The sequence below is a fragment of the Sinocyclocheilus anshuiensis genome, unplaced genomic scaffold, assembly GCF_001515605.1.
Source record: "Sinocyclocheilus anshuiensis isolate Anshui unplaced genomic scaffold, SAMN03320099.WGS_v1.1 scaffold412, whole genome shotgun sequence".
In the NCBI taxonomy this organism is placed as follows: Eukaryota; Metazoa; Chordata; class Actinopteri; order Cypriniformes; family Cyprinidae; genus Sinocyclocheilus; species Sinocyclocheilus anshuiensis.
In genome coordinates, this window is record NW_015558661.1 from 1,155,418 (window position 1) to 1,167,472 (window position 12,055).

At 37.0% G+C, this 12,055-nt stretch overlaps 2 protein-coding genes across 2 annotated transcripts; one reads left to right on the plus strand and one right to left on the minus strand.

The window, feature by feature from the left end:
* The first annotated feature begins 715 nt into the window (after positions 1-715).
* Positions 716-7,618, plus strand: LOC107681110 (signal-induced proliferation-associated 1-like protein 3). The gene is made up of 11 exons (XM_016477274.1): positions 716-959; positions 1,033-1,145; positions 1,260-1,366; positions 2,179-2,474; positions 2,939-3,487; positions 4,386-4,548; positions 4,700-4,853; positions 5,028-5,168; positions 6,339-6,459; positions 6,838-6,919; positions 7,030-7,618. The coding sequence occupies exons 1-11, from the start codon at positions 874-876 to the stop codon at positions 7,174-7,176; spliced, it is 1,959 nt and encodes a 652-aa protein (XP_016332760.1). The 5' UTR covers positions 716-873; the 3' UTR covers positions 7,177-7,618.
* Positions 7,619-7,866: 248 nt separating this feature from the next.
* meiosin (meiosis initiator) lies at positions 7,867-12,020 on the minus strand. Its single transcript, XM_016477292.1, has 10 exons — positions 11,969-12,020; positions 11,483-11,582; positions 11,274-11,375; positions 10,952-11,170; positions 10,760-10,859; positions 10,428-10,645; positions 9,743-9,825; positions 8,434-8,666; positions 8,237-8,326; positions 7,867-8,162 (listed from the first exon to the last, which is right to left on the minus strand). The coding sequence occupies exons 2-10, from the start codon at positions 11,565-11,567 to the stop codon at positions 8,018-8,020; spliced, it is 1,275 nt and encodes a 424-aa protein (XP_016332778.1). The 5' UTR covers positions 11,568-11,582; positions 11,969-12,020; the 3' UTR covers positions 7,867-8,017.
* Between the last annotated feature and the right edge of the window lie 35 nt (positions 12,021-12,055).

Sequence of the window (12,055 nt, forward strand, 5' to 3'; positions counted from 1 at the left end):
GACTAAATAGCCTGTATCTTGTGAAAGCAACATCCAAACTTCACAAAACTTGGTACACACAACCAACAGGACATTCTGAGGAAACATGCCCAGTTTCTAATAGTATGGAGGCTAAGAGCCATTTCTAAAATATCAGCCATTTATTTCAAATATGAATGACAGATGAAGGCCTGATTTCCTTTATGAATTAAATTTTGGAACTAGCATGTACTTTTGTAAGTTGTTTCATCAAAACTTACAATATCAGTAGAAAGTCATGATTCTTGACTTTTTTAATGTATTTTTTTATTATGAATTTCAGAGCCTACAACCCAAGACGCTGGGATAGACTCCAGGATCCCCTGCAACCCTACAAGCAGTTCGGAGAAGCTGGATTTCAGAATTTGTTAGTATTTGTATGTTGCCCTTTCGCTGCAATTAAAACATGCAGTTGATATTGAGCAGACATCATTAATTTATTTATAGATACATGTTTTCAGTAGGATTTTTAGCTAATATTCTGTAAGCCACATACAGAATGTTAATCTTTTATTTTCAGTTTATTGCAGTGCACATAACCGCATCATGTTGCCTGGAGCAAACAAGCACAGTACTAACAACAGCCAACAGACCAGACAACACAATCCCATCCTCTGTTCCATTCAGCTGCTGAAGAGCCCACTCAGCTCTTCCCCTGCTTTCTCTGCAAGCTCAGTTGAATTGGAGCAGTCTGTACCATCATTTGGTCCTCCAAATCCACAAACACATTTCAGATGACTTAAACACACCAGGAAGGAAAATTTTCATGTTATCATCTTGGCTGCTGCATATTGGTTTCATGAATCTTGGTTTCATGTATAAGGATATTCAGGAAAAACTTGGAATCCAGGAAAGATGGCTGCATTGTTCTGGGACTTGGATTCTGCTACAACTCCTCCACAGACACCAGCTCTACACTTCAGGCATACTAGCCCTGTGAGGTGAGATGTATTCTTTTACAATATTTGATAACCATTACACTTTGACCTGGTGAAAATGACCATCTTTTTTTAGTTTCTATGATCGTTCACATTGTAGTTCACCCGTGCAAGACAATTTAGACTGGCCTTCAAGTGAGCAAGTGGAGTTCACGAGATTAAACCCCTCCAGAACTAAAGACAAGACAGGTCTGATAGCAGGTTTTGCATGCTTTTGTTGACATATGTGTTTGTGATAGCATTCAGTCTGTAGTTCGTTTCACTTAGTGTAATTTGCCTCTGCAATTTCATCATACATTTCAGAAGGAGAATGGCATATGGTAACAGCCACACGCTCATTGCTTGGCCAGAGGGGCCAGAGGGAGGGTTTGCAGGACCAGTGGAGACTGTCTTACAATAGCTTGCCAAGAGTGAGATTGTATTTATTTATTTTTTTCGTTTTGTATACTCCATTCCTTTCTCATAATATCTATTTAAAAAGATAAGAGTCTAACGTCTACTGTACTCTTCTGTAGGTTAGAGCTTTATTAAGTGCTACTATTGGATCAGTCAAATTCACAAATGAATCATGCAATGCAATTTGTGAATTGGTACAATTGATTCACTGAAAATAAACATCTCCAAGAATAAGTCATTTATGAACTCTTGCCCAAAGGTTTGACCACCCCTCCACCCAGTTAAGCACAAACCCGTACCATAGCCAATTTCATTAGTCAAATCAATCATACTTTATTGATTCAGTTCGGAGTTTGGAAAAATCAAGGACTGATATTGTTGCAGCAATCACTAATGGTATCTACCAGGATTTGCTACCAGTGCTACACAATGCTAAAGTTAGGCACTGGTTAATATTTACCATTTGTTTCACCATTTTCTAGGCAATCAGCACTGTCATTGACATGATCAATTAAATAATTAGAAATGGCCACAGGGCAGAGTTTAGGACTTGAATTTCAAAATAAACAAGAAATTGTATGTTTTTCTGAAATGTTGTGTATTAAAAGTCATATGTGCATAGAAATGTAGTTACATTTTCCTAAAAATGAAAATGTGGTAAAGATAGCCTACTTGAAAAATGTACATGAAGTGAAAATACTTCGTTACTGCTTACCATTGCTTTTAGCTCTTGACAATTAAAGGAAACTGCATTTGAAAGATAAGTAACAATCGGTTAATTCAGGGCATTTAATCATGACAATTTATCATTCTTTTTGTTTCGTAGGCGCATTTTCTCCAGCCAAATAGAGAATCAAGTGCTTTTTCACCCTATGCTAATGACTTCTGCTTGAATGGTAGCGATGCCAAGAACATTGCTGAGTCCCCCAGGAACAGTCGTAAGCTGCACCCGCTGACACAGCCAGGCTTCTACAGTCCAAAAATCCCACGATCAAAACACTGTGAAGCTGCACAGTCCACAAAAACGTCTTTAAAAGGATCTTCTTCTACAAACAACTTGAAGGAGTTCTTTGCTCTCACGTTGCCTCTTGCTTGCTCCAAAACTGCTGTTCTCGAAACCAGGTGAGATGCATAAATCATGCCATAATGAACAGTATGTGCAATTTATGTTGAATTTCCATGATGGTCCACAATTACTTTTCAGCCAGGATTCAGGACTTGTAATATTATTGTGCCCCTCCTTCGTCTCCCACCCATGAGATCCCACGGGGAGGGGTGGGACAGTCAGTAAAAAGTGGGACATTCCCACCACATCGCATTAGAGTTCTCTGACCCTAAATTTAATCATTTTATTTATCACTGGAGTTCTGAGTCTGATTTGCTGTATTGCTGGAAATTACCAACATCACAAAGAGAAAAAGGACATTCAAAATGGAATGAAATTACTTTTATGATTTTAAAATGGGTCTGTCTTTATGCTTACATTGTATGTCCTTTTGCAACATATGGACTGCTTACCTTATTCTTTGTTTTTATGTGTCTACAATATGTGTGTGTCTATGGTCTTTGTGTTTTATTTCTGCCAGCCCTTTGTGTTCCAAACCACAAAAAGTTAAAACTTTTTTGGTGGAAAAGCCTCCTTTGATGAGAGCTGTGGTTTCTCAAACGTCACCGACCTCAAATCAACCCGACAAAGAGCACTTCAGCCAACTCCAGCCAAGAGAGGACCATCTCATCAAGAACCAGGACTGCAGTTTGTTCAGTCTGCAGGAACCCAATAGGAAACCTCTTAGAAATGACCAACCTACCTGGAGTCAGAGCCAGAATTTGTTTACTGAGGAAATTTCTACTAAGGATCATCTTTCTATTAACACACTACATCTGTTCCCTGAACGCCAGTCTAGAGCAGACCAGCCTGCAACGCTTTGTCCAAAATTGGAAAAGGCAAGTCATGAGATATTTACCTGGAGTGTTGACACTGATATTAAACCATCTCAGAGTGACCCTGACCGGTCATGTCAACTTCAAGCCAGCCCAGCTAAACATGACTGCAGCCCAAAACAAAAGAAGACACAGTACTCACAACATGGAGAAACCAGTGATGTCAGAAACACTGAGCACAACCATGTAAAAAGGTAAGCAGATCTTTAAAGGGTGTTCTTATTATTTTTTAATGTACTATTTTTATAATACTAGCTAATAGTATTGTGTAGTAGTGTTGCAAATAGTAATAGTAGTAAAATGCATTTAAAGGGATAGTTCACCCAAAAATGAAAATTCTGTCATTAATTACTCACCCTCATGCTGTCCCAAAGACCATCGGTCATCTTCAGAACACAAATGAAGATATTTCTTATAGCTTTCTGACCCTCCATAAACAACAATGCAACTGATATGTTCAAGGCCCAGAAAGGTAGTAAAAACATTGGTAAAATAGTCCATGTAACATCAGTGGTTCAACCTTAATTTTATGAAGTTTTCTTTGCGCACAAATACAAGTATTCTCATAGCTTCCTAACATTACGGTTGAAAAACTGATGTCACATGGACTATTTTAACGGTCAGAAAGCACTCGGATTTCATCAAAAATATCTTAATTTGTGTTCCAAAGATGAACGAAGGCCTTATGGTTTTGGAATGACACCAAGGTGAGTAATTAATGACAGAATATTTTTTTTTTTTGGTGAACTATCCCTGTAAAATTGCTGCTACCACAAGCACAAATCAGTAACCCTTTATAATTAGGTTTCTACACATCTCATTGGAATACTTGATTCTGATTGGTCAATCGCGGCATTTAGTGTTCAGATTAATATTCATTTTGTTTATAGCAACACTATGTATCATTATGCTCATGGAAGGAAAACCAAAACATAACAAAATGCAAGGCCAAGAGACTAACTTTTTTAAAAGTTACAACTACTTTTAACTTGAGCTGCATTTTTGTAGCGTGTTAAAAAACAATAAAAGTAATCATCCGAAACAAATTTTGTTAGTAGTTTGTTTTGCAGTGGTTTAACATATATTTTTCAGTCAGGTGGATGTGAACTCAAAGAATGTGTTTGGTCAGCCTCGGGTGACTGCATCACTGCGAGCAGCATGTTCCCCGCGGCCCGTTCGCAAGAGCACAGTGGTGGAGGACTTGAAAAAACTCATTGTGATGGATGACACAGAGGACAGCGCTCAGGGTGATTCAGTATGTGATTTATTCGGCTCACATTCAGCCGTATGACCCTAAACAACCTGACAGCTTAGGACAATAATGTGAAAAAGCAGGTATTGTTTCGCTGTGTATTGGTATGTGAGCAGTGTTACCATGTTGCAATGTGTTTACTGTCTTTTTCTAGTCATCACTTCAACAAAAAGAGGCGGAGCTTTGCCGCAGTTTGCAAATGTCAAGTTCATGCACAAGTTTGTTGTTATTCAGTCAAGCTTATCGATCATACCCAGAGTCTCCCCCACTCACACCCATCCATCTCCACCTGCAAACACGTCAAACAGGCAAGAGCTCTTCTTTCTATGAGGCATAACTTCATTATTATACTTAATGTTCTGTTGTAGTTCACATGTATTCTAATGGTTTTATCAATTGCACTTCAACTGGTATTACCTTGACTTGAAGAGATTTGGGATGTTTCTAGTACACATTGGCACTCACTGGTCGTCTTTTCCTAGAATGCGGAGCATTGCCTGAGCAGGCTGAATTTGACCTATGGGACAGAGACCAACATCCTGATCCTGAACTCATGCCCCTGCCAAGCACGGCCTGTGATCTTGACTGGAATAGTTTAGTTCAAGCAGCCCAAGAATACGAGAGTAAGTATCAAAGGACAAATACGTTGATTTAAGATTGTTCACATACAGGTGCATCTCAATAAATTAGAATGTCGTGGAACAGTTAATTTATTTCAGTAATTCAACTCAAATTGTGAAACTTGTGTATTAAATAAATTCAATGCACACAGACTGAAGTAGTTTAAGTCTTTGGTTCTTTTAATTGTGATGATTTTGGCTCACATTTAACAAAAACCCACCAATTCACTATCTCAACAAATTAGAATACTTCATAAGACCAATAAAAAAAACATTTTTAGTGAATTGTTGGCCTTCTGGAAAGTATGTTCATTTACTGTACATGTACTCAATACTTGGTAAGGGGCTCCTTTTGCTTTAATTACTGCCTCAATTCGGCGTGGCATGGAGGTGATCAGTTTGTGGCACTGCTGAGGTGGTATGGAAGCCCAGGTTTCTTTGACAGTGGCCTTCAGCTCATCTGCATTTTTTGGTCTCTTGTTTCTCATTTTCCTCTTGACAATACCCCATAGATTCTCTATGGGGTTCAGGTCTGGTGAGTTTGCTGGCCAATCAAGCACACCAACACCATGGTCATTTAACCAACTTTTGGTGTTTTGGCAGTTTTATTGAGATGCACCTGTACTGTGGTCCCAATGTTTTTGACAAAAGCCACAATTACAAATGTATAAGTGGCATCTGCAATATACTGTAGCTTTTTTTAGAGCTAACGTCACTGTAATGAGCCATTTTTGCAACATACCCAGTGCAATGGTCATTTTTTGTGGATGTATTAACTGATACTTAAATTGTGATATTACTTAAATGCAACAGTTCAGAAAACAACAAATTTAATACTGAATGACGTACATTTTTAGATACCGCATTGCCAGATGTTTTCTCTTTTTTTAACTCAGTCAAAATAGTTCCAAACAAACCAGAATAATGTGCCACCAAGCAGCACACAGCTGTGGTGTTTCATTCCTGAATGAGTCAGAATTTTTGAACAGTGGTTCAAAGATTTCCTCAAAAAATATTTTGAATGAATGAATGATTTAATGACTCATACAGTCACTTGTAACTGCATACATAGTGATACGTTAAATAGCTGGCTTTACAATTTGTTTAATTCAATGACTTATTGGTAGAAGTATTATTTAAATGGATAACTCCATGGTTACAATATATTTCCAGCACAAAGGATGGCAGCCCTTTTGTCAGAAATGAGTCCTGTATCAAGCAGGCCAGACACACCATCCAATGGAACCTACAAGATCCACCAATCCAGTGCCTACTGCAGTGGAGAAGATATAGAGTAAGCGGGCCATACTTTTATTAATGCTGTTTTGGATTGAGCATCTTAATTTTGAAACTGCTGCTATGTTCATTCTTTGAGTAATACACAGTTAAAAACCTACACTGTTAAAAATAAAGGTTCTTTATTTAGTTCCATAAAGAACTTTTCACATCCATGGAATTTTTCCACAGATGCTATTTTAATGGAAAAAAAGGTTCTTTAGATTATTAAAAACAATGTTCTTGACACCAAAAAAAATGGTTCTCAAAATAAGAAAGGATCTTTGTGAAACTAAAATGGTTCTTCTTTGGCATCACAGTTTTGGCAAACCCCCCTTTTGGAACCTTTATTTTTAAGAGTGTATGAATGTTAATTGCCTTGCATGGATATTTTTAGCAGTGACGTATTCATTGAATTTCCTGACCAACTCTCTCACCTGGAAGGGATGCTTAGGCGACTGAGTAGTGATCTGCTGAAGGTGAGGCTCATTTAGCAGTTAATAAATGAGTGTACTACATGCTCTCATAGAGGACAAGCACGCTCACAAGCACCATGTGTTCCTCTGTCCTTCTCTGTCCTCCTGTTCAGGAGAAGAGAGACAAAGTGGCTCTTCTGGCAGAGGTGTTGAAGCTTCGCATTAGCAACCAGCATCTGAGAGAAGAGTCCCTTTGTGCATGTGCACAACTACACAAAATCAGCAACATTTTAAACACGGCACCTGGAGAGATGGAGTAATGCAGGGTCGCAAGCAAAGACTACATGTCTGGATATCGGCACACTTTTTTTGCCCTGATTTGGGAGGTAAAAATCTGCAGAATGGATGTAAACATTTATAGATGTGTTACATGAAGCCATTGGTGACTGAAAGCTTAATCAAATTAACCAAAATATTTCATTTCATGAACAAACATTTAGGGGCAGAGGTTATGTAGAAACGTATAAAGCAACTTACAAATGACAATGTTCCAGTTCTTTTGATCTTTTTTACTGGTGCAGGTTTCATGCAAGCTTGAAAACCCAAACAAAATGAACTAATTTAAGGTTTATTAACAGCACAGTACAAACCAGAACAATTTTCATGAGGTTGGCAACTCTCTTGGGAAACATATTAGAGCTCCTCTAAGGCTTCTTACTGAATAATTAGGTTAAGGCTATAAAAAACAACAACAACTATAAAACAGCGTAATATAAACATTATAATAAATATATAAATATATGAAGATACCTAACAATTGCCATTTGTTATAAATAAGTAATAAAAGTCTGAATGTTTTATCTAACAATGTAAAGTCACAATGAAAAATGCTGAAAACAATATATATTAAAACACTGAAAATGTAAATATGCTCTATGATGATACAAAAACAGTAGAACAATAAAAAATATACTTAAAACACAATAAATTAGTTATTTAAAAATCCCTGAGATGCAATTGTGTTAAATCACAACGGTGATTAACCTTAATAAAACTGTATTGAACTATACAATGCAGTTGTTTAAACATCAATAGTCTATTTGGCTCGTTTTTCTTTCAAGCGTATTCTCAGTGCAGTAGGTAACTGAGGTGTGAAGACCTTCATTTGACAGCTGCATACTTGTCTCTATAGGCCAGTAACATGTGCAGTGGACTGGGCACAAAGCGTTCTGCCTTCATTTCTGCCTCGTGTTTTTGAACACGTACATTGCGGTTCTGCTGGCAACTGAAGCTCCAGGCTTTCAAGCTAAAAACGGAGAGAGGTTTATATGAAATTGCAATGCAACAGACAAGCCTGAATGAAGTTTGGAGAATTCCTACCAGTACAAACGCCTCTCCTTCTTGGGCAAGATGTGCCATAGATTGGCTAACTCTTTGGTGACCGTAGTGGACGGGATGCCAGGATAGGATCTGTTCCAGCATAATATCAAAAGTCTTCCATTATATATTCAAATATATTTAAATGGGTCTAATAGTTGTTTTATCATTGAAATAAGAAAAATAGTACTCATACACACCTGATATATAATTTTCTGTTAATTCGGCAGAACATAATGAAGCCGTTCACACATTTCTTCTTAGGGTTTGGCTGTGTTGTAACACGTCCTCTTCTTGAAGTGTGCCTGTGTGAACAGACTTTTCTTGCTCTCTTCCGAGGAACGAGTTGTTTTGGGGTCTCATCTTCAGAGCTATTGTTCTCTTCCTCACTCTTGAAGGACAGATTGCTGCTACTTCCAGCACTCATGACAATCTGCAAATTTGAAGAACAGAGAAGATAACAAATAAGAGAGCTCAAAGTAAAACAGTATCTCACTAATCTAATATAAAATAGGGGTCCAAAAGTCAACTAGTGAACATGCTTCTACGTATTTTTTAATTTCAATGAAATTTTTTCAATTCCAATTTTGTCATTGCTATTTTCAGCATAACATTTTTAGTGAAATGTTGACCGTCTGTACAAAGGAATCACATGATTGATCAGTGTCACACATTTGCAGATTCTTCAATTAATTTTACATAATAATGTTTCCTGATTTGACATTTTTTAAATGTAAAACAGCTTAACCCTAAAAGACCCAAGCATATTCATGATGTATTATTTATTCACTCTTAAAAATGTCTTTATGAAACTATTTTTAGGCAGAATTTTCATGGATTATAATTTGGAATACGTTGCAGAATTGAAATGCTGGTTTTCAATACATTAAGTGAAAGTTGTAAATTGTGAAAATGTAGCACAAATGTATTTGTAAAATACTATATTTAAACCAGTAAAGATACAGTCAAGAAACGTTATTTGTCTATTTAAATACTGTATTTTAAATAGACAAATAACGTTTCTTGACTGTATCTTTACTGGTTTAAATATAGTATTTTACAAATCTTTTTCTTATCAAAGCATATTTTAAATATAATGTTTTCATTAGAGTATTGTTATTGGTACTGTTATATCACTGAGACAATAATGATGAAACAGTAAAAAAAAAATGATTTTTTTTTAAATAATTTTTGTACCATTCTTTGAATGGGCTCCATTGTGTGAGAACAGTATACAAAAGTTTGACTCCTCATGCCCAGCATTGTATTTTTGCTACAAAAATGCAAGAAAAATGATCTCAAATGTATATACATTCAAAGTGTCAGGGCATACAGGCCTTTTTCCGTCACTAGACACTGTGTAGAAACACTTATTTAGTGACACAAACTTTGCTGTTCTGTTTTGCTGGGTCTCTGAGGGTTAATCCCAGTTTTTCATTGTGATCTCAGTTTTGAGTTTTGGACCTCCCTGTATGTGCAGGTAACAAAGGATCACAAAATTTAGCCTACTGATCCATCTGCAAAGCTGCCTGGCAAACTGGGACTTTTTAAGACGGTAGATTCTGGGGTGACCCACACGTCCTCGAATAATGCTGTTAGGGTAAAAAAATATTGTTCAGTCAGCATTGCAGCAACACTGTCTTGTTTGTAATTTCACACTGTCAGTAATGTGCATATTTGGCTCCAAGCAGATTTTGCCTAACTGCTAAGTTTTAAACAATACATTATTCATAAAACAACTAATGCATCTATTTAATAAATACATGCTCAGAAAAAAGATACAAAAGCTGTCAGTGGGGCGGTACCAAATATGTACACTTGATGTACTAATATGTACCTTTAAACTACTATTATGCACCTTTTAAGAGTAAATAAGGTACAAAGATGTACTTTTTGAAAAGTGACAGCTTTTGTACCTTTTTACTGAGATTGTATATATTGTAGACTGAGATTGTATATACTGATATACTGAGATTGTATACTTGCTAGTCTATATTAGTATAGAACAGGGCTGTCCAAACTCGGTCCTGGAGGGCCGGTGTCCTGCAGAGGTTAGCTCCAACTTGCCTCAACATTTAGGGTTGGAGCTAAACTCTGCAGGACACCGGCCCTCCAGGACTGAGTTTGGACAGCCCTGGTATAGAATGAATCGAATAATATACAGTATGTGTAGGCCCGTATGGATTATCTTTACTTTGTAGTGCCTCTCGTCCTTCTGGATGGAGAGAACGGCTCAGGCCTTGAGAAGGTGATATGAGCAGAGATGGGTTGAGGGTCAGGCTGCCTGCTTCCCGAAGAGGTGGACGCAAAGGCAGTACTGGTGTTTTTGGTAGCGTAGGGCTGAAAGTAAAACGCTTTTTCCATGCAGCCGGAAAAGCTCCAAGCATTGGGTCTTTCAGAAGAATTCCTGATCTGAAGATATAGTAAAACATCAAAATGAGTTACAAGCTTGCACACAGGCTTGCATACATCTCAAGCTGTCAGTTCTCTATTAACAAACATAAATTAAATATGCAATATACAAACCTGGATGGAGGTGCATCCAACATATTTCTCCCTGGACTTCCATCTTCACTTCCTGTCTGGTCTTCACAGAAACTACAGGTAGATTCAGCCTCAGTGCTCCCTGATTACAAAAAATAACCCCGGGTATCCTTTAAGTTTCAGAATGTTGATTTAATTGATATCTAACACCAAAGAAAGACAAGATTTTTTCACCTGTATTGAAAGAGGAAGTTGTGGAGTTGGAGTCTATAGAGCTTTGTGATGGCTCGCTATCATCAACAGGCCACAGGTCTTTCTCCTCCGCAGTTTGGACTTCTGACAAATTGCTTTGTCTGTCACACACAAGCTTGTGTTCTTGCTCCTCCACAGCATTTATGATAAATCTCTCAGAGGTTTTGCTTTGAGGATCCCTCTTTTTGTCACTTAATTGTACTGTTTATAAATGTATACATACAGTAGTGTAAGTGAAAATAAATACAATTTTATACAATGTACGATTTTTTTTCTTTCAATTCTTTAAATACAAAAACTTCACCTGTATACTTGTTTATGCGACTGTAGGTGTACATGTTCTTGGCTTTTAGGAATTGTGGTGGTGTGCAAGATAATGGAGTGTCTTCGCTTTCTGACTCTGATTCTGCAGACACACACACAGGCCATAGTTTTTAGTATATATCACATGCCCCCTTCCATTTTTAAAAACATGCATAAAAAACGTAAAGCATAAATAATAAAGCAGCTGACTTCTCTCATTGTTTTCGGATAGACGGTGAGGGTGACTCTTCAGACTATGAATGTGACTCTGGTGAAACTCAAAGCACTGCAGCATGTTTATCAGGGTGTCCTGTGGACACACATAAAATATGTTGTTTTAAATAAATTATTTTTAACTATATGCATTATTCATACAATGTAGCAAATGAACATTTATTTTATTATGTTCGTATGTTTTAACACCTAGAGATAGACACGCACATACACATTATTATATAACACACACGTATTGTACATTGTAAACAATAGCATTTTTATCACATCTGACAGTACCAATGCGTTAATTTCGCGCACTACTATTCAATGCCATATTATTTTTAAATATTTTGAAATGAGCCGTAATTTATGCTGGTGTGTAAACAGGTGCGCATACTTCTTTGATATGTCGCTTTTATTTTAAGTTTTTATTCTTTTTAAATAGATGCGTATTTTCTTGTGTATGTATATTTGCCTTACCTGAAATTATTCTCTATGGAATGCTGCAGCTATTCAAGTAAATTAAATCTCCTCCAACATAGAACTTCTTATTAGAATGACATTGGA